The 19721-nt window shown below is 29.9% G+C and overlaps 4 protein-coding genes across 6 annotated transcripts in view; 1 reads left to right on the top strand and 3 right to left on the bottom strand.

Annotated features, from left to right (window-relative positions):
* Pex1 (peroxisomal biogenesis factor 1) overlaps positions 1-5233 on the bottom strand; it is a 7519-nt gene extending 2286 nt beyond the window's left edge. Inside the window, exons 1-12 of the mRNA XM_017899313.1 lie at positions 5119-5233; positions 4441-4656; positions 4228-4342; positions 2821-3820; positions 2355-2569; positions 2094-2250; positions 1855-2017; positions 1328-1487; positions 731-1047; positions 575-639; positions 323-382; positions 37-223 (exon numbers count right to left, since the gene is read on the bottom strand). Of these exons, the coding sequence (XP_017754802.1) occupies positions 37-223; positions 323-382; positions 575-639; positions 731-1047; positions 1328-1487; positions 1855-2017; positions 2094-2250; positions 2355-2569; positions 2821-3820; positions 4228-4342; positions 4441-4656; positions 5119-5211 (2748 nt within the window). The 5' untranslated portion in view covers positions 5212-5233. The remainder of the gene's footprint in view (positions 1-36; positions 224-322; positions 383-574; positions 640-730; positions 1048-1327; positions 1488-1854; positions 2018-2093; positions 2251-2354; positions 2570-2820; positions 3821-4227; positions 4343-4440; positions 4657-5118) is intronic.
* Positions 5234-5281: 48 nt separating this feature from the next.
* On the top strand, positions 5282-9411 carry CycB3 (cyclin B3). 3 transcript variants are annotated; one of them, XM_017899310.1, is made up of 8 exons: positions 5282-5312; positions 5851-6073; positions 7416-7648; positions 7741-8079; positions 8164-8613; positions 8740-8895; positions 8986-9266; positions 9360-9411. In XM_017899310.1, the coding sequence occupies exons 3-8, from the start codon at positions 7427-7429 to the stop codon at positions 9409-9411; spliced, it is 1500 nt and encodes a 499-aa protein (XP_017754799.1). In that variant the 5' UTR covers positions 5282-5312; positions 5851-6073; positions 7416-7426. The 3 variants fall into 3 exon arrangements, with proteins under 3 accessions (XP_017754799.1, XP_017754800.1, XP_017754801.1); XM_017899311.1 differs by lacking the exon at positions 5282-5312 and adding an exon at positions 5440-5477; XM_017899312.1 differs by lacking the exon at positions 5282-5312 and adding an exon at positions 5634-5665.
* A 2411-nt stretch (positions 9412-11822) lies between these two features.
* On the bottom strand, positions 11823-15583 carry Rubicon (run domain Beclin-1-interacting and cysteine-rich domain-containing protein rubicon). Its single transcript, XM_017899335.1, has 8 exons — positions 15375-15583; positions 14863-15014; positions 14581-14764; positions 12901-14483; positions 12592-12774; positions 12338-12520; positions 12113-12266; positions 11823-12023 (listed from the first exon to the last, which is right to left on the bottom strand). Exons 1-8 carry the CDS (start codon positions 15552-15554, stop codon positions 11823-11825), a joined length of 2820 nt encoding a protein of 939 aa, XP_017754824.1. The 5' UTR covers positions 15555-15583.
* Positions 15584-16631: 1048 nt separating this feature from the next.
* TfIIS (RNA polymerase II elongation factor) lies at positions 16632-18609 on the bottom strand. The gene is made up of 4 exons (XM_017899305.1): positions 18409-18609; positions 17526-17703; positions 17093-17448; positions 16632-17016 (listed from the first exon to the last, which is right to left on the bottom strand). The coding sequence occupies exons 1-4, from the start codon at positions 18475-18477 to the stop codon at positions 16681-16683; spliced, it is 939 nt and encodes a 312-aa protein (XP_017754794.1). The 5' UTR covers positions 18478-18609; the 3' UTR covers positions 16632-16680.
* Between the last annotated feature and the right edge of the window lie 1112 nt (positions 18610-19721).

The following is a 19721-nucleotide window of genomic DNA, read 5'->3' on the forward strand; positions in this document are numbered from 1 at the left end:
CGTGTAAGAAGAAAGATATAGCTAAGAGCTACGTGCCTCATCTGGAAGTGGACAATACAACACTTTGTCGAGACGTCCAGGTCTCAGCAGAGCTGGGTCCAATAAATCTGGCCTTGATGACGCTGCTACGACCGCGACACCTTCCCTGTCCTCAACTCCGTCCATTTGCGTCAACAATTGGTTCACCACACGATCGGTGACGCCAGTGCTATCGTGGCCACGTCTAAAATAAATTACAACAAACATATGCATAAGCATCTAAAAATTATCCATAAACAAACGAGTAAAGCAATTTTATTTTATCGTATCATGACGAATTTACCTGGGAGCAAGACTATCAAATTCGTCGAAGAATAGAACACATGGTTTTGCTCGAAGAGCCCTGCAAATTTTACAATTTCAAGTGTATAATATGTACGATATTCATTACGCGTAATTTTAATACTGGAACGAGTTAAAATAATTTGAGCACTTTACTTTTACAATTGCCATACAATTTTTACCAACAAAATTCACATTATCTTTTATTCACATAGATACGAAATTATGTTATACTTAATTATTTTCGTTTTACCTTTCGAACACATTCCTGACAGACTCTTCGCTAACACCGATATATTTCGACAACAATTCTGGACCCTAAAATAAACATTCATATATGGTAGTTAAATTACCAAGTCGAATAAAAACAGGGGCAGAAGTTCAAATAACTTCTCTTTATATAAATTACCTTAACGCTGATTAAATTAACACCGCACTCGTTAGCAATCGCTTTGGCGAGCATCGTTTTCCCCGTTCCCGGCATGCCGTACAATAAAACGCCATTTTGCAGCTTGATAGGAGCATTCTTGAATATCTCGGGATATTTCAGTGGCCACTGTAAAATCTCTACGAGAGATCTTTTCACTTCACCGAGGCCACCAATATCCGACCAAACATGACCCGCGCCTTTGTACAATTGTACACCTTGCAAAGACATCGGCGTACAATTCTTCATAGCGACCGCCATATCTTCTTCTGCGACCATGATAGGAGGCTTAGAGGTACCTGTAGCGTAGAAATTAACGTTACAAATATTTACCTTACAATTGCGAATCAATCGTTCGTGTTTCAAACGAAATATTACAAAGATCGTGTCCACGTGAAAAATCCTATGACTCGATATTTCATTTTTGGAGCTACGTAAAAATTTTTACGATAATTGCATATTAAACATTAATAAAAGAAAACTATTTCAATTATAAGTATTAATATAATTCAAACTAATTTAAATACTTTAATTCCTTATTCGTCGTAAACGAAGGTGGTTATGGTAAATTTTGATTACCATGACGCTTCCAAGCAGCGAACGCAGCCTTCTCAGCCATATCCACGAGATCCTGAACCATCCATCCCTCGGTCTTGTTTCCATAGTAATCCCAATTCACATCTCCAAGCACGTACAACTTGTCCCCGAGCATTAATTGCAAAATATCGATTCTATCCGCCTAATTAGAGAAGATGCATTACATCACGGATGGAAACGCTGATCGCGATCTGATTTATTTATCTCGACTTTCTAGTCAAATTAATCCTCCACCGAATCTTTTAGTTCCATTTTCAGTTCACGACTTTCACCCAGCAAGCTTCTTCGATATCAAAGTATAAGATATGTCTGTATTTCCTAATACTGCCATTTAATCATGGTGCATTTAATTATCTATGTTACCTCTTCGCCTTACTTTTATTTTTAACACGCGTATTTCGAAAGATATTTAAAGAATATACAAAAATTCGCGAACTCTTCTCGGTAAGTGTACGTTCCTCGTAGTAAAAAAATTAAAATTCGATGACAAGTTCAACGGAATCAAATACCTTTTCCAAATTGGGGATAGATAAAACTGTCCTAAAAAAGTGGCAACCCCTAGCTGGCTTTAATCTCTGACCTATACCGTTGATGCTCGCACACGTGGCGACTATTGATACCTGGTGAGCTTCTTGATACTGTGTCACTGTATTAACCAACATATCCGTGATCCTGATGGCAAGAAATTGCTATGTATTTCCATAATTTTATCCTTTTTATGGAGACAGAACAGAGAGGAGGGAAATACCTGGCAGCATTTATGGCATCTGGCGTATTCTCCTCGTCGTTTATCGACGCATTCGTGATAGATTCTATGTCATCCAGAAATAATACCGAAGGCTGATAATAGATGCATTCGGCTAGAGCGGTCGTAATAACTTTTTGCAACATCTCAGCTTTCTTTCCTATGAAAATATAACGATACTTTGGCAAAATATGGTGAAAGATCGCGAATTCTCTTTAGAAAATCACGATCAAACGTAGGAATTAAATCTGATAAATAATCTACCTTTCAAGGATCTACAATTAATCATACGAGTGTGTACGAAATACGGCGGATTTTGCAAATATTCGATAAGCATTTTGCAGATGGTCGTTTTACCAGAGCCAATCGCGCCAGAAATTATGATATTTTCGCGATCGTATGCGAAAGGTAGTCGCCTGTGTAAACTTAGACTGAGATCTAAGGCGAGTTGACATTCAGCTAACACATTATTTAAATACCTGGAACAGACGATACGTTACCGCAAAAAAAGAAAGGACAAGAAATATAACGAAACAAGAAAATTCCGAGCTCAAAATTCACGAATAAAATATATCATAAATTATACGAGATGTTTTTCTTCACATAGGAAAGCAATGAGGATAATTATGCCTCTTCGTTATACCGTTTTCGAAACGCTTTATAAAATTTATCCATTATCTAGCGTGAATAAAAAACACAATAACCAAGATAAAAAAATAAATCGATATACCTTCTGGATATCTTTCCTAAACGAGAACATTTGCGATTCAAGTGCTCAGGTACCTCAAGTTGGCTTATCTCGTTCACCGATCTCATGTATATCTTCACATCCTTCAAGTTAGCCTCGTCGATCGTGGCGAACGTGCAGTCTTCCGGCGAAATTTTCACCACGCAAGAATTTCCATTATCCATAACAATCGGGGCACGAGAGTTGATCAGTAATTCTTTGTACACGGAATGTGTTTTAACGTAATTCGTGAAATCTTCCTCAGACACCGAGTTCTTGCATGAAAACAGCTCGAGGAAAGACGGTCCAGACGTTTCAGAACCAGACGTCTCAGAACTATCCAATACCACCAAGCTCACTTTTCCACCTATCCTTAAATTCAAACCGATCCGTAAGCTCTCCGATACGTAAACGCTTTTATCACGAAAATTAACGTTGAAATAGTCCCTGTCCAAGATAGAGGACCTCTCCAACAGATCATCCAAAATGAACATTCTAACTTTGAATTCCGTAGAGAACTTCGGGACAGGTGATTCGTCGTTGGTGAGAAAACTCGTGCTATTTAGATTCTGCTGCTTATCTTCCGGAATCTTTTTTATACGACAAACGGCGAAATCGAAAGGAAATTTTGGCGCCTGGTTTCTCGAAACGAACACGTGATAAGGGCATCGCGCGATCTCATCAAAGATGTTCCCTTGCAGCTGTTCGACTGCAGCCATTCGAGACATTGGATGGACGCGATAAATCATGGGTAGATTCTTATTGCGAAAGCTTTGTAAAAGTTGATAATTTCTGACTGTTTCATCTGCTTCTGTTTTATTCGAATATCGGTCATTTTTTGATAAAAGCTTCTTGAGGATGGAGAGTAAATTGTTGGTAATACCGACTGACTCTTTGGAATCCTCGTTTGAATTGTTACTTTTTACGTTTGCTATTGTATTAGCCACATGCACCTCAGAAAATTGTTCGAGTTTGCCACATTTAACCATCGGTTCCATCGACTCTGTGAAAAGGAAAGGATTCTAAGAGGTTAATAAAATAATCAAGGAAACAATACCAGCAATCATGAAAGTGATGTAAATCAATAATTGAAAAAAGACGATTTTATTCGTGTAGCTTGCAACAAAGTAGAAGCAAAAGTATCAAAGTTTTACTTAAAAATAAAACTATTGTCATTTCATTCGAGAATAAAACTATCAAAATTTGATCTGAGAATACAAGTGAAAGTAAAGCTATTTTCGACAAAGTGACAAACAATTGAACGGTTCGATCGAATTTGTAGCTTAGTCGTAATTAATTTTTAAATTTATGATATATTTGAAGCCTGAGACTTCTGATATTTCGAAACGAAACACGTGACTTGGAACATTTACATAATCACCGGCAGGTATAACGAATCCTGATACTTGCCTACGATTAATGTTATGCAAGAATGTCGTGAAACCCATGCAACAATCGGCTGTCCCTCTGCTACCACTCGAATCTGACTGAGCAATGTCGACTGCACTTTCTCCATTTGTAATTCCTAAGGACATTGGAATTTTATTATACAAAGTTGAATGCGCGAAAAGAAAAGAAAAACAGAAACGTTATTTTAATTGCAAATAATTTCCTTTGACCCACCAAAATTTCTCGATCATTGGCAGTTAGAGGTGCAACATAAATTTTTGTTAAAAGTGGAACATCCTTCAGAAAAGATACAAATACTTCGTCATCTTCTTTGATTTTTAAGCTTCTTGCAAAAGTCGTACCAAGACACAATATTTCATTAAGATTCGGCCTTATATTACAGGACATGTAATACGTTTTATCTTTATGTGCTATTTTAATTACATTCTCCTGCAATTCGTAATATGGAATTTCTACACAATTATTTAAAAAAAAAAAGGAAGCTTATGTATCGATAAAGTTAGAATTACAGAAATTTGTTTTATCGAACTAAGATAAATGTACGGTTAACTAGTTACCGACAATTTACATTTTCCTCCTTTATCATAAGGTGGTAATAGAAATATTATTAATATGGATGTTTAAATTATTATTTGAAATAAAGTGACAATATTCGAAACTATTATCGCTAATCAACAAATCACAATCACTGAAATGCTTTCAAGAAAGAGACTTTTTTTTAATTAAAGACAAAATTAATCTCGACATCTAGCGAGAAAATATATCATTACACCCAAAATCAACTCGTGGAATTCCAATTGGTGTATAAGATTTTCTATCTATTGCTATATGTATAATATATGTTTTTCGATACATACGTTCTCTAGATAATTAAGAGAATAAAATACCAACCTTAGTTTCCGATTTACGTAGCCAGGTGTCCGGTAAATAAGCAAAACAATTGTTTACTGTTACGTATTTAACTACAAAACGTTCACTTTGCATTCTCAGTTGTCCATAAAATCACAAACCAATAAAGCTGTACGAAATCCAGAGCACGGTAGACAAAGAGGCACACATATGAAAAAATATATGATAAATACTTGGTATGTAATAAGTTTTCACAATATCTAAACAAAGATCATGATTAGTTAGGTTACCAAATACCAAAAAAAAAAAAACGAAATACTTTTGACTATACTTTTACGATTGTACAATCAACCCATGTTTCTAGTTGAGTGTGTCACTTTAACGTGAACAACTAAATACAGGTCAAAGATTAATTGTTTATTAAAAATATCGTATCCATGCTATATACGTGAAATCGATTGTTTGCAGTATAAATATAGTAGTGTGAATAACAGAAAATTACTCACAAGTGTCTTGCATATGTTTATTCATTATAACATATAAATTTTCATACATGTAAAATGCAATGTTTCATCTAACCATAAATTAAGTAGGTTAAATTATTGTACTTCGGTAATATGTAACCTGTAAATAGAGCATACCTTATATTGAATTATTTTAAATCACACTTTCATTGTTGAAGTATAATACAAGTCATTAATTATATAAAATAGAAAAAAACCAATAGTGTTTGGGACAAACGAAGCAGTATTCAACTATATATTCTGTCGATAGGCGGCGTTCAGAATTACTTCTACGTCTCTGATTGGTTGTCACAAATTGAAGCAGACCAATCAGAAAAAGCATTAACAGTTACTGTGATATTTTGAACAGCGTCAACTTCAGTTGCTCTGATGAGACAAATGGGCACCACAGCAACGTATTAGTAGCACAAGAATTTTATAAATGAAAAATATCATTGAACCGGAGCACATCAAGTCATAATTCATACCTACAGGTAAATTAAAATAATCCATTTATCATAAAAAAATGACCTATGCAAATTTGATTTTTTTGCAGTGTAAATTAATAAAGTTTTAGTTCGTTTTGGCAATCGTGTCTTTATGGCAGTCATGATGAATTTATCACTTGAATTTATCGCTTTATTTTATTATTTTCTTTTTTCATTGATATTATTTTCAGAGATAGCATCGATAGTTTCGAACAATATTGAAACTCCTATCTTTGTATTTTATTTAATCACAAATTCTTTATTTATGTTCCCGCGTTTTTTTTCGTCGTGAATGCATCGTTTTATGACTTAAGTTAACTATCAAAATCCATGTACAAAGAATGTAGAGAAATCTTTCGATTTATCACAGAAAGTGTCTTCAATTTTTAAACAAATTGATTAAGTATTGAATTAAGTATTATAAAGTTACCCTTGTGAGGTTATAAACGAGTGAATTTATTGAATTATCGAATCTAAAGTGTTACCTCCCTTATGTACAATATATTCTTAATAAAATCGTGTATTTTATTACAAAATATTATATTTTTATTTTTTTAAATTTATTGATATTGAAATGTTATTTTATATAGCTATATTTATATAATAACATGGCATAATTTTAGATAAATTCTGAACGTTATCTCAACATATTGTAACGCATCTCTCCATTGTTGAGAAAAATTCTATGTGAACTTGTCGAAATTTTACACAGCAATCGATTTGCATAATTTTTAAGTATCTTAAAAACAACAATATTTTAAGCAATATTTTCTTTTACACGAAAAAATCTGGTTAATTTCCGAGATATCGAGGAAAATATATTAGTACAATACATCGCAGTTTGGCTATACGTACACGTGAGTAAGTACATACACAAACGTAGTAGACATGGCATCCGCTTTATTTACTTATCGCTCGGCAATTGTTTAGACTTTGTTTATATATTGCTCGGCAATTGTTTACCTTATTATTCATTTAACCTAAACTGTAATGTGTTGTAACAAATTGCTCTGTGTTCCTTGATATCACGAAAACTAGGTCTGCCCTAGTTTTCGTGTAAAAGAAAAAGTTGCTTGAAATATCGTACTTTTTAACATGTTTAAAAATCATGCAGAATGGTCGATGTGTAAAACTTCGGTAAGTTGACCAAATTCTAATTTTTAATTAAAATATTCAGTCATCAAAATGTAATATTATTTAATTTTATTTCTAATAGTTAAATATTTTCTAATAAACAATTATTTCAATAATTTTTACTGTATTACTTGTAATATAAAATAACAGCTTAAATCTGATTAACTAATAATTTTTCCTTACATAGCGAAAAAACGAATTTTTTAATTTCAAGGATTTATAAGAATGGCACCATCAAAAGTTTTAAATGTGCAAAATAAACAAGGTGGTAGTAATGCAACAAACACAAGAAAGAGAATAACTACAAGAAGTCAAAATTCTGCAGTAAATAATACTTTACTCAAGGCATCTGTTCCTAGTAAAGATCCTCGTATAAAAAGGAAAGCAGAAGCATCGCCATCAAAGGAAAAAACAACAAAAAGATATGCATTAGGAAATATCACTAATGTATGTTATTTTAACTTCCCTTTTTCTCCTTTTAATTTTCTTTAATAAAAATCTTACAAAATATTAATTTTTTTTTCTGTATAAAATAACAGGCAATTGGAAAAACATTGGGAACACATCAAACACAAGAACCAAAGAAAACAGTTAAAAAGACATTTGTTACTCAAGTAAAACCTTTTGCGCAGACAAGTTCTATTAGAACGCTTGAAAAAATTGTGACCAAGCCAGAGGTAGTACCTCAAAAACCAAAGCCAGTGCCTCGTGTGAAATCAATAAAAAAGGATGACGAGAAAACTGAATTACCTAGTAAAATTTTAAATGTTAGACGTAGTTTAGATTTAGAAAAGTCAGAGGACAGTTCTTTGTATGTAAGTGCATTAGAAGAAGTAGGGGATGACAGTACAAAGAAGTCCAGGAAAAGCAATATTCAGGTGAGTCATTTTTTATATTACATTATATTTGCTATGTTTATAATCTTATGAAATTATTAAATATTTTATAAAATGTTTGAATAGTCTGAAGAAAATGAAAAAACAGAAAAAATAGATAAATCAAGTGAACTTAAAGTACCTAGAGAAACTCAAGAAAAAACAGTAGCAGCTCAGTTAGATGCTCCACCTGAGAGAATATTACCTGAAGGAGTTCAATGGGATTTTGATGCAGAAAATTGGTTGGATCCATTTCAAGTTTCACACTATGCCATGGATATTTTCAATTACTTAAAAGATAGAGAACATTTATTTCCTATTGGAGATTATATGGAAAGACAAGTGTGCCTTTCACGATGGATGAGAGCCTTATTAGTTGATTGGATGGTAGAAGTTCAAGAATCTTTTGAACTGAATCATGAAACTTTATATCTAGCTGTGAAATTAGTTGATCTATATTTAACAAAAGTAACTGTTGGAAAAGAAACATTACAATTGTTAGGCGCTGCAAGTCTTTTCATATCAAGCAAATATGATGTTAGTATCGAAATTAAATTTACAATTTTTGAATAAGAAAAATGAATAAGAAATTAAGTCATTAATCTTTACATAAGGTCGTTTCTTTATTGTTCAATTGATCTTTACATGCTGTGATGTTTTTAGGAAAGAATACCTCCAATGGTAGAAGATTTTTTGTATATATGTGACGGTGCTTACACGCAAAGAGAATTAATTAGAATGGAAATGAGTATATTAAAAGTTATTGATTTTGATCTTGGTATACCTCTTTCTTATCGATTTCTTAGACGATACGCCAGAGTGAGTTATGTTGATAACTTTCCTTCGTAAATATTCCTATATTTGTACCATACTGCAATATATTATAATAATTATATTATTCATAAACAGTGTGCAAAAGTGTCAATGCCAACATTAACTTTAGCTCGATATATTTTGGAATTTTCATTGATGGATTATGCGACAATAATGTTCAGCGACAGTAAAATGGCCGCGGCTGCACTATTACTTGCAATGCAAATGAAAGATCTAGGAAGTTGGACTCCAACTTTAGAATATTATAGTGGTTATAAAGTTGATGACATACTAGATATCGTGAATCTTTTAAATCAAGGGTTACATCGAAAACATAAAGAAGCTCTCACTACAGTACGTAATAAGTATAGTCACAAGTAAGTATATAAATATATTGATTAATATTTACTTAGAAAAAACTAAGTAATGTTTAAGATAACATTAAAACTTTCAAATACTTTTTCTTCTAGGATATTTTTTGAAGTAGCAAAGCTGCCATTAAAAGATACATTAAATATATAGATAGTGTAAGTAAAGAAATATAGTTGGCAATAATACATAGGATTGCTTAATTATTACTAGGTAACCTGAAATTAAATTTATGAAGAATTTAAGATCATTGAGCATTAACTTATAAATTAAGATGACTGTTAATTTGTGTAATAACGAAATCGTAATAAGAAAATTTTCAAATTGTTAATTATTCATACACTACAGAAAATCAAATGACTGTGAGCTCAGTTTGAATTTAATATATATCCAAAAGGGTCGATAAATACCGTAATTTTTCAATTTTTTTTTTTTTCTTTTTTAGTTATTTATACAACATTAGTAATTTCTATATTATTCTACAATCTCAGTATTTGTAAGTTAATTTTTTCTTTTTTTTATTTGTTGAGAAATTTATTTTATCGCCACTCTTTTATACTCCGTAAAAATTCTGATTAAAAAATTAATATTTTCAAAACCATTTTTATGCATGTAAAGGTTGAAATGAATCTTTTACTTTTTTTTTTTCTATCATATATAGTATTATTATACGATTCATTACCATAGATTCAATTGGTACATATATACAAATATTTAATACATAGAAAATTATACGGCATGTATATTTTAATAAGCCGTATGGGAGGTGTGGCGTATTGTTATGCGTTGTTGCATTTTATAGACTGATGATAAATTGTATGCTCCTAAGAATAGCTACATAAAATACCGACAAATATGATATGTTTTTATTCATCACACAGTATAAAGTTAAAAATATAAAAAATAGAGATTATTTCCTTTTTTCTACGAATGAAAAGAACTAAAATATTTTATATCGATAAATTGCACGAAGTTAATAAATTTAAATATATATATAAATATTCGTAATTTTTAGAGGAAGTAATTTCTCATTATTTGTCATTTTACATGAAATTGTTTTCATTATTTTAATTAATTGCGTACATAATTCGAGCATAACATAGAAATCTTTTTTTTTTTTGAATGTACTCATCTCATAGTTATTATAACTGTGCCTGTGAATACACGTGGCATATTCTTTTTTACAAAATACCACCTGTGATATAAATGTATTCAAAACTTTGGTACAATCAAACACATCAAAATTTTCTCATAAACAATATTTATGCATGTTATATACTTAACATTAGAAAGTATTTAGATTTTTTCTTAGCGTGTTATATATTAAACCAAGAGGTTATTGTACATACTGATCACAGTTATCGATGTGTACATATTTTTAACAGCTATTAGGTCAAATTTAAAGTGATTTCTTTATAATGAAAATTTACCATGTAGGAAAACTATACAGTTCTAAACTTATTAAAATTAGGTGGTGTACATAATATCATTATATTTTTGTATCTGCAATGAATGTACTATTACCTATTATTTTGTAAGATGTGTGTATGTGGATCATTGTAAACGAGATATAATTTAATAAAATCAAATAATGATTTTTAATTTTTCGTATTTTTCTGTAATACAATTTAACACGCCCAAAATATATAATACAAACAATTACAAAACATAAAACATTAGTTTTTTGATATTTTATTATAAACTTCGACCGTATTAACAATTTTTCATTAATAAACAATGCATACTTTCAATCATGACGAGAATCAGGTACAGCATTTATGACTTTTTTTTTTATAGCTATAAAGATAATATTTTTATAAATCATTGTACATAAAGTGTTATTGCCATTTTACAATCAATATTTATAACATGCAATAATTTGTTCCTTTTTTAATTATATTAAACGTCTATCAAATTAATATTTATAGTTAAAAAAAATAAAAGCAAAATATAAATACTTAGGACAATTCATTTTTCAAATACATAATAATATTTACACTACATTTTAACATTGAAATAATTTACATAGCTTAGATTAAAAATTCGTAAACAAATTATAACAAATTACAACTATTATCGTTTCCTCTGGTAACAGTATACGTAATACTAAATAAATAATTACGTAGTGTAAACGAAAAAATAAATAGGAAATATTTTAAAAATAAAGTTACAATTATTTTAAATATCACATTTTCTCAGTCTTTACTACGTTTGTAATTCACATACAATTGCGTTAAATAAATTCCTTTATAAAATGCTAGATTTAAAAAGTTTTAAATAATTGAATATTTCAACTCGCAAAATTTATAAATATATTAAATTTTTTATATTAATATATAATCTGTGCTTTAACATATAATTAACAACATAATACAGATCTCTAATGAATTTACTTATTAATTGGTAGTTTCTATTTTATACTAAATATGATAAATAAAAATTAAAGTACAATTTAGAAACATCTGGTTTTTACAAATAATTATTTTGTAAATGTTTAATAAAGTTTCAATTATAAATTCAATACTCATAGGCAAAGATATGACATAAGACCACATTACCGTGTGTCAAAATTGTACTTCTCTAGATATTCGTCTATTATGTAAGCGAATACAGCGCCGACAATCTGCTTTACTAAAATTCTGCTTACATTTTTTATGAAAACATGCACCGCACATTTCACATCTACTAACTTTTGAAAGTTCCCACGGAAATATGACATCTTCAGAATAACATAATTCGCATATAAATCCCTTAGCTTGGCATAACTAAAATCAAAATAAGTTTCTATTAATAACATAAATATTTAATATAAATTAGTTTTTATTCAAAATATAAATATTTACTATAATATTACCTCACAGCCCATTATATGCATATTACACATTTCAACTAGTTCTTGTAATCTCATTGGTAAAATACCATACTTAACATGCATCAGATCTTGAATGGAATATACGTGAGGTTCACTTATTATGTAGTTTGGTTCCTTTTCCAATACACCCTGAATACTAATGAAGATAATAAATTTCAAAATAGTGTTTTGTACAATTAAAAAAAAAAAAAAAAATTAAATTTATACCTTATCGCAAATCGGCAAGTAAATAGAAAATCTTTAAAGAAACATAGTTGTGTACGTAATAGCCTTGTCCTAGTTAATTGTTTTATTCGTCTATATAACGATGGATTTAAGTCATTTATTTGAAATAATGGATCTGATGTCATTTGATCTAATAGTCTATATGAAAAGTTTGATACAGAATACCTAAATAAAAGAAGAATAAATGAATAATGTTATTTTATACATTATATGTATGATCTCATTAAATTTTATACCTATTAAAATCCCATTTAAATAAAATTTTTCCAGGTATGAATGCCACTTGATTAGTATGACACCCAGTACAGAAATATCTACCTAAATACTCACAATAACGAAATTTATTTGCATATTTTATTGCAACTTTTACTCCACATCCTGCACACCTGTAATTCTGTTTAGCTATAAGAGTTCGCCGCCTATATATAAGGAATATCACATTTAATTGATTATTAAATTGACAATTAAATTATATATACATCTATATAATGCATACACGCATGTACCATGCATAAAATATACATCTTTTAAACATATAAACTTACATTGGTGGAGGATGTGGTGTAAAAATAATTTGAGGTCTTGGTGGAGCCCATTCTGTAGTTCCACGCAATAAAATTGACTGCGAATTTTCTGAATCATCTGAACTAATTGGCCAATTTTTTGGTAGTGGTAATAATGTTTGCGGTGCATCCTTTTCAGAGACCAACCATTGTAATTCACTTGCTCTGGGTAGTTGTTTCTCACTAAATTTGCTAAGAAGCGATAAAGCTACTCCCTCTGCGGACATGCTACTACTTTTAGTAGCATATGCAGATGATTGAAACAAATCTTCATCTGAATATAAAGATGCCATAGATATAGAAATTCCGGCATTCTTAAGTTTTACTGCATTTTGCTCGTCATCTACTTCTAAATCCTCTATACCATCTGTGGATATATTTTCCGATGTAGTTTCAGAGGAAGTTGATAATGGACTAACACTTTGATCAGTAGTTGTATCTGTTTTGTAATCACTCAATAGCTCACGATTCCACGTCCTTTCTTTGTACCGTTCTTCTTGTCGTTGACGGCGCCTTAATCGTATTCTTTGTTTTAAGCTATTTATTTCTTCATCGCTTTCTTCAATTGCTTCTTCCATAAGACGCCATTGCCTATTACATTTTACTTGTTCAATGGCAGCTATCATAGCTTCAGAAACACTGAAATGTGCGTTTTCTCTATCCAATTCAGCATTTGCTCTAGAAAATTGTGCAGAAGCTAGGAAGCTTGTCAAACTTTGACCTTCTGTAGGACGTGGAAAATATCCTATTGCCATAGGTTGAACACTGCTCCCTCCATCTTCCATGAAACTTTTCTTTGGTGTTCTAATGTCTTTCTGCCCTTCAATTTCTAAACTCCATGGACTAGTGAATTCAGGTGCTGATCTTGGTAAAAAGGAAGTTTTTCTTGTTGGTTTCTGAGATACATTAATTTCGGTAGAATTTTTATTACATGTATCTGAACTTGTTTGGTTTGGTATAAAAGATGGAATGCGATATTCTTTTACTGTATTTGTTGATATATCCTGACTGCTTAATATATCAGAATCTTCACTAGATTTCTTCACACCATGATCCTGCTTCATTTTAGTTTTACTTTTCATTTTTCTCATAGGAATTTTTGGTTTTACAAGTAGTTTATTATTTATAACAACTGATGTTGAATATTTTAATTCAGCATAGTCTACAGTAATTATTTTTGATAATTCAACAGAAGATGTTTGAGAATCATTACTTTTATGTGAACTATTGTCTATAACATATGATGAAGCTATAGGAACATTATTTTCTAAATTTTTACAATGCTTAGTCAATGCTGAAAGACTACTCCAAGTTTTCAAAGGTATATCATTCATTTTTTTAGAATCTGATGTTTTTTCTTGATTTTTTTCATCTGAACTAACATCACCATGTTGTATAATTTTATCATCTGAATCTATTTTTAATGACTCTAATTGACATTTTTCAATATGTATAGCATTATCTCTTGCTACACTAAAATTTATAGTTGGAAAGTTGATTGGATATGAAGAAGATCGACGATGTCTCTTTGGACTTGTTTTAGGTGACATCCAACAAGGTAAAAACTAAGTACAAAAATATTAAATAAAAAATTAAACTAAAGTTACATAAATATAACACATAGCAATGAATATTGACATAAAACCTTTCTGAACAACTTACCAAAGATGGATCAATTTCTGTAAGTAATATAGGTTGATTTCTTTCAACTGCTCTTAGACACAACAATGTAGCTTCAACTAAGTTCTCTTGACACAAAAATGCCCATGGATGAAAACAAGAAAGTAAATGTTCTTTGTCAGACAAAAGCCATGAAAGCTTATGTGACAAAGAATGACTTTCCAAACTACGTTAAAATGATTATTATATTGTATTATCAAGTTAAGTTAATAATTCATTATTAAACATTGTAAATTAAATTAACAATGTAGTTCTTATAATTACCTTTTATATAGCCATAACATATCTTTATGTGATATGATTCTAGTTGGTAAATTTGAAAGATAATCTTCTGTTTCATAAACAACAGGTGACAATGCTACAGAGGGCTGCAGCCAATTTAATCCTTGAATAAAGATCCAACAATCTGGTTCTCCCTTGTGATGAATTTTAATTTTTATTTTTTTTTTTTCTAATATTAATATTACATTTTTTATGTAACTAATAAAAGTACATTGATACAATGAAATTGCTCTAAATATAAAAAGAATAAACAATAAAATATCTTTAATGAAACAAAAAAACATTAATGTTACTATGAATATAAACAATTATAACAGAGTATATGTTATAAGTATATGTGTCAACAAAAAGATTCAATCTTACAAAACAATAAAGAGAAACAAAATACAATTAAGTGTAATTACAAACAAAGGAATAATATGATAACACAATAAAACATGTATAAGGTAAAAACAAAATAATGAAGGAAAACAAAGTAGAAAATATTATCTTACATTTCGATTAAAAATTCGACAGCCATGTTTGAATATTTGTTCCATTACATTGTGAAGACGGTTTAAACCACCATAAACATCCCATACATTTGAAACACCATCAACTAATAAACCTTCTACAGTACAGCGAAGACTTTGTAAAAGTTGCCATTGCTCTTTAATGTGGGCGTCTTCACACATAGTGACGATTGAGAATCATTCACTTTCTATTTTATCCTTTAATGAATTTTTTTTCGTTGTGTCATAAAATTTCGCAAACAAGTCAAAGATTGTTGTATATTATATAAACATTACGTATAGATATTAAAAAATCGTTGCTTATTTTATGGTACATATTCATTAAACCTACTGTTAACTTCAAAAGATTTCGTTTAACGTTACATCGTTATGATGAATTTTACTGTAAACTTGTATGTTATCTTTTAACGCAAACGTAATCACGTAACTTCATTTTTTCTTTTAAATGATCTTATTAACAAATCATGAATGATTTGAAAAGCATTCGAAAGTATATACTCTATGAATGTACAGTAGCACAAATGACATTGATATTAGGTTAGAAATTAGCGTACGCGCTGAAGTCTCGTAAACTGTTAAATCTAAATTACTAGAATAGAGAATACAGTGGCGGCCCCCAACGGTGATTCACAAAAACTATTAAGCTTATGGTAAAATCGATAGAAGAAAATGTTAGAGTACAATTGTTACTCAACTTATTAAATTATGTTAATTTTTTAATTATCAAATAGAGTAGTAATTCAAATAAAAACAGAACTATGACATAGCTCTTTAAATATGAAAGTGTGACTGTTATATTAACAAAAAGGGTTCTAAAAATACTACACTGTAATTACATACATGTATTTCAGAACTGTACCCACAATTTCGAATTTTTCACAGATAAGGTATTATGTAAACTCGTACAATGCAAAATGAAACATTTTAATTTTAATGTTACTCGCATATTAGAGTTTTTAACAGTAATGTTCTTAAAATAGGAAAAAGTATCATTTACTTCATTTAATTTGATAAATTTTTTTTTCAATATAATTTAAGTTCTATAAAGCTGAGACCTAGTAAATTACGACATCAGTATATACAATAGAATAAAAATTGAGTACTTTAGACTTGTGAAAAGATTAAAAACACCATTAAGCGTCGGATGTTGTCTGTGAGTTATAAATTTTACACAATATATTTCCAGTGAGTTTCATTAACTCTAATAATAATGATTAATAGGTAAGTCTTGAACGAAATACATTTTTTCTCCATTGCAATCAGAAAAAACTGTGGACAGTAAGAATATTTAGCAAAACTTCCATCGGTTTCCGCATTCATTGCATAACACAAAAGTAGTCATAGGTTCATCAGCTGAGCGCGTCTGCACTTGATTGTAAGTGCAATTACGTTTCTTACACTTTCCACATTTCAATAGATCAGTTTTCGTGCCCTGCACTGTAGCAAGTTGTGCATCATTGATTGCCTCTTTCTTAAACTGTTCTCTTAATTGTTTTATTTCATCGCTTGCCATCTCCTCTGCAGTCATAACAGCAAGCCTAGCAGGTGTTATAGCACCAGCAATAAAATTCGTTCGAAGATTAGGATTTTTTGCATCGCGTAAATTAGCGACTCTGCTTCGCACCTAAATAATTAAATATACACCATTAGATTTTATGTTTATAATAAGGTACAAAAATATAATAGAATTATAAGCTTACTCTATTTTTATATCTGTGGTCAGTATTTTTAAATTCTGCATAAATTGCTTCCTCAAGTTCTTCTGCTAATTCCTCTGGTGTAGCACAGCCATCAATTGTATTTCCATCAACTCTCAAAGCAGCTGCCAAAAGCTCTCTACATTTGAGCCTTACGGCATCTGTAGTGGTAGGAGCTGGAAATGTTGATTGTTTTCTTTGAATATCTTTATGAGGTTTATCTTCTTTCATTTTGACATCGCTTGCATCTACATTATCCTTGTCTTTTTTTTGATCTCCATCATCTTTGTTTTTCTCTGTCTTATCATCCTTTTTTTTTGAACTACTCGAAGAAGTAGAATCTTTTTCTTTATTGGAACCTATAAAAGGAAATGCGATATTATTATTTACATAATTATCTATTAAAAGATTCTCTTTTGTAAATTTAATATCTTACCAGATAAGAATTTTTTCCAATTTTTAATGAGAGTTTTGGATAACGATATAACTTCTTCATCTCTGCTTGATTTCCTCAAGGCATTCACTGTCATTCCAATACGTGTCTTAGTCAAGAGTTCTAAGTCCACGGGCAACTTTTGTAATATTTTAAGTAATTCCAGAGCTTGTTCTTGCCCCTGTAAAGATCACATTCTTATTTAATATAAATATGAAATACATATGACTTGTTCATATTTTTGTTTCATATAAATTCTAAATATAATATTTACACCATTTATTGAATCTTCAAATTAGCAAAATTAATTTAAACTCAAAATAACTACTTCATTTTGTCATATTGCTATTTCTTATGTAATTGAATACATTGTTATTATGTATCGCAATCATCAAAATATACACAGCTAATATTTAAGGATACAATTTTTATAAGTGACAAGTAATATTTTTAAGCAACAATTACTTACTTCATCTCTATGGGTAAATAATGAATTAATGTAATTACAGATTTTAATGATGGATTGAATATGTTTATGTGGGCAGAAAAATTTACAACTCATAATTTAATAAGTTACACAATGAGAATGTGATCTAATTTTCATAAAGTTTTATGAACGTATTAAAATTAGTGTTCTAGATATTAAAGCGCTACAATACGTGGTAATACTTTATTTAATGTGAAATATCGTGTATATAAAAATTTATACCAATAGATATTTACTTAAAATGAACAAAAAATTTAATTCAAAACATATTCATTTCTATTGTATATTTACAACATATTACAGTAATCATACTTTATATTGGAAAAGAGCTTTGTTCTTAATGAACAGCCTCCAATATGCCGAGCGGGGTACACAACTATATTTTACTCACTTACTCACCGTCCCGTCACCGCTCGACATCTTGTTTAATTTTTTCTGAATCCGCAACACTTCTTCCTCGGCACTCATTATGAAAATTTAGTAGTTTTTACACAAAAAAACAATATAAACACATACAACACACCAAGCAAACGAATAACAAACCCCGAGTACGTTTATAACCGTAACTTGCGATGCAGAGTTCGATACTGGATAAGTAACTCGCATCGCGCTAAAGTTGCAGTTGTTACGTGATATTACAGTGACATCTCTTGAAGGTAAAGCAAAATAAAAACTGTGGGAATATTTAAATACCTTATACAAAACGTCTTTCCTTTAATGCAAATATTTTAATTTTCTATATAGAGAATATCGAGGCTTTTATAAAATAAATTTTAGAAACGTCAAAATATTATTTCTTTCTCATAACATTATTATTAAAACACACTAGTGTTTGTTTAAATAAATTTAATTTTGACTCAAAAATATTTATTATTTATACATTTATTGACTTAATAAAGATTATTACTTTTAAGATGTTAACGATATATAAATAAGTAACGTATTGTTTTGTTAAACAATCAAGTCGGTATATCACTATTTCTATACATTTTTTTTACGACCATAGACACGTAATTCCAAGAGATTGATTACTGTCTGAAATATTCATTAGTAAACTTTTTTCAATTGCAACATGTCATATCGCGTGTCCCGTTATAACTCGCAATAAGATCTCAGTAATATTTGAATGTCAATCTACATCATAATTTTCTTTAATAACGATATGACAACATATGTCATAATGATCACTTACACGCATAATTGGATGAAAAGAGACCACATTTTTCATTAAAAATAGATATTTTAGAATATTATAATACCATATTCACTTTACGTTTATAAAGAGCAACTGAAGAATGGCAATTCTTAATGGATTGGTATCGTGCCAGCATTTATGACTATATATTTCTTGTTAATTGTAATTTTCATCATAGCTGAAAAGAAAGAGAACAAAGTATAAAGAATAGTACGAAACAATTCGATTATACTTTGTTTACTAATATAAAGTTTATAACCATCGACGTATAACAAAGTTCAGTTACAATAAAAATAAATATGTTGATGCAATCTTATTATCGATTTGTATAAAATTACTTTTTTGATTTAATGTTTTAAAAGTGATAGTCGTCGCGAAAGACAAATGATTTATTATGTATTTAATTTATGGTAACTTTATACATGTTATATGTACTGTTTAGTGTTTCAGAATAATGGAAAAACCGAAACCACGCTGTTTGATATTCCTTATTACAAAGCATTTAAAAAATATTTAT

The sequence above is a fragment of the Eufriesea mexicana genome, unplaced genomic scaffold (assembly GCF_001483705.2).
Source record: "Eufriesea mexicana isolate 0111107269 unplaced genomic scaffold, ASM148370v2 scaffold812, whole genome shotgun sequence".
Lineage (NCBI taxonomy): Eukaryota > Metazoa > Arthropoda > Insecta > Hymenoptera > Apidae > Eufriesea > Eufriesea mexicana.

Excerpts from the sequence above, each read along its gene's own strand:
- TfIIS (XM_017899305.1), bottom strand. The coding sequence starts at position 18,477 with ATGAGTGCCGAGGAAGAAGTGTTGCGGATTCAGAAAAAATTAAACAAG. Across the intron at positions 17,704-18,408 it reads TGTCGAGCGGTGACGGGACG|GGGCAAGAACAAGCTCTGGA; the intron begins GTGAGTAAGTGA and ends TGATCTTTACAG. Across the intron at positions 17,449-17,525 it reads TTGGAAAAAATTCTTATCTG|GTTCCAATAAAGAAAAAGAT; the intron begins GTAAGATATTAA and ends TTCCTTTTATAG.
- Rubicon (XM_017899335.1), bottom strand. The coding sequence starts at position 15,554 with ATGTGTGAAGACGCCCACATTAAAGAGCAATGGCAACTTTTACAAAGT. Across the intron at positions 14,484-14,580 it reads CAGAAATTGATCCATCTTTG|TTTTTACCTTGTTGGATGTC; the intron begins GTAAGTTGTTCA and ends TTTTGTACTTAG. Across the intron at positions 12,775-12,900 it reads ACACCACATCCTCCACCAAT|GCGGCGAACTCTTATAGCTA; the intron begins GTAAGTTTATAT and ends CCTTATATATAG.
- CycB3 (XM_017899310.1), top strand. The coding sequence starts at position 7,427 with ATGGCACCATCAAAAGTTTTAAATGTGCAAAATAAACAAGGTGGTAGT. Across the intron at positions 7,649-7,740 it reads CATTAGGAAATATCACTAAT|GCAATTGGAAAAACATTGGG; the intron begins GTATGTTATTTT and ends ATAAAATAACAG. Across the intron at positions 8,614-8,739 it reads TCATATCAAGCAAATATGAT|GAAAGAATACCTCCAATGGT; the intron begins GTTAGTATCGAA and ends TGATGTTTTTAG.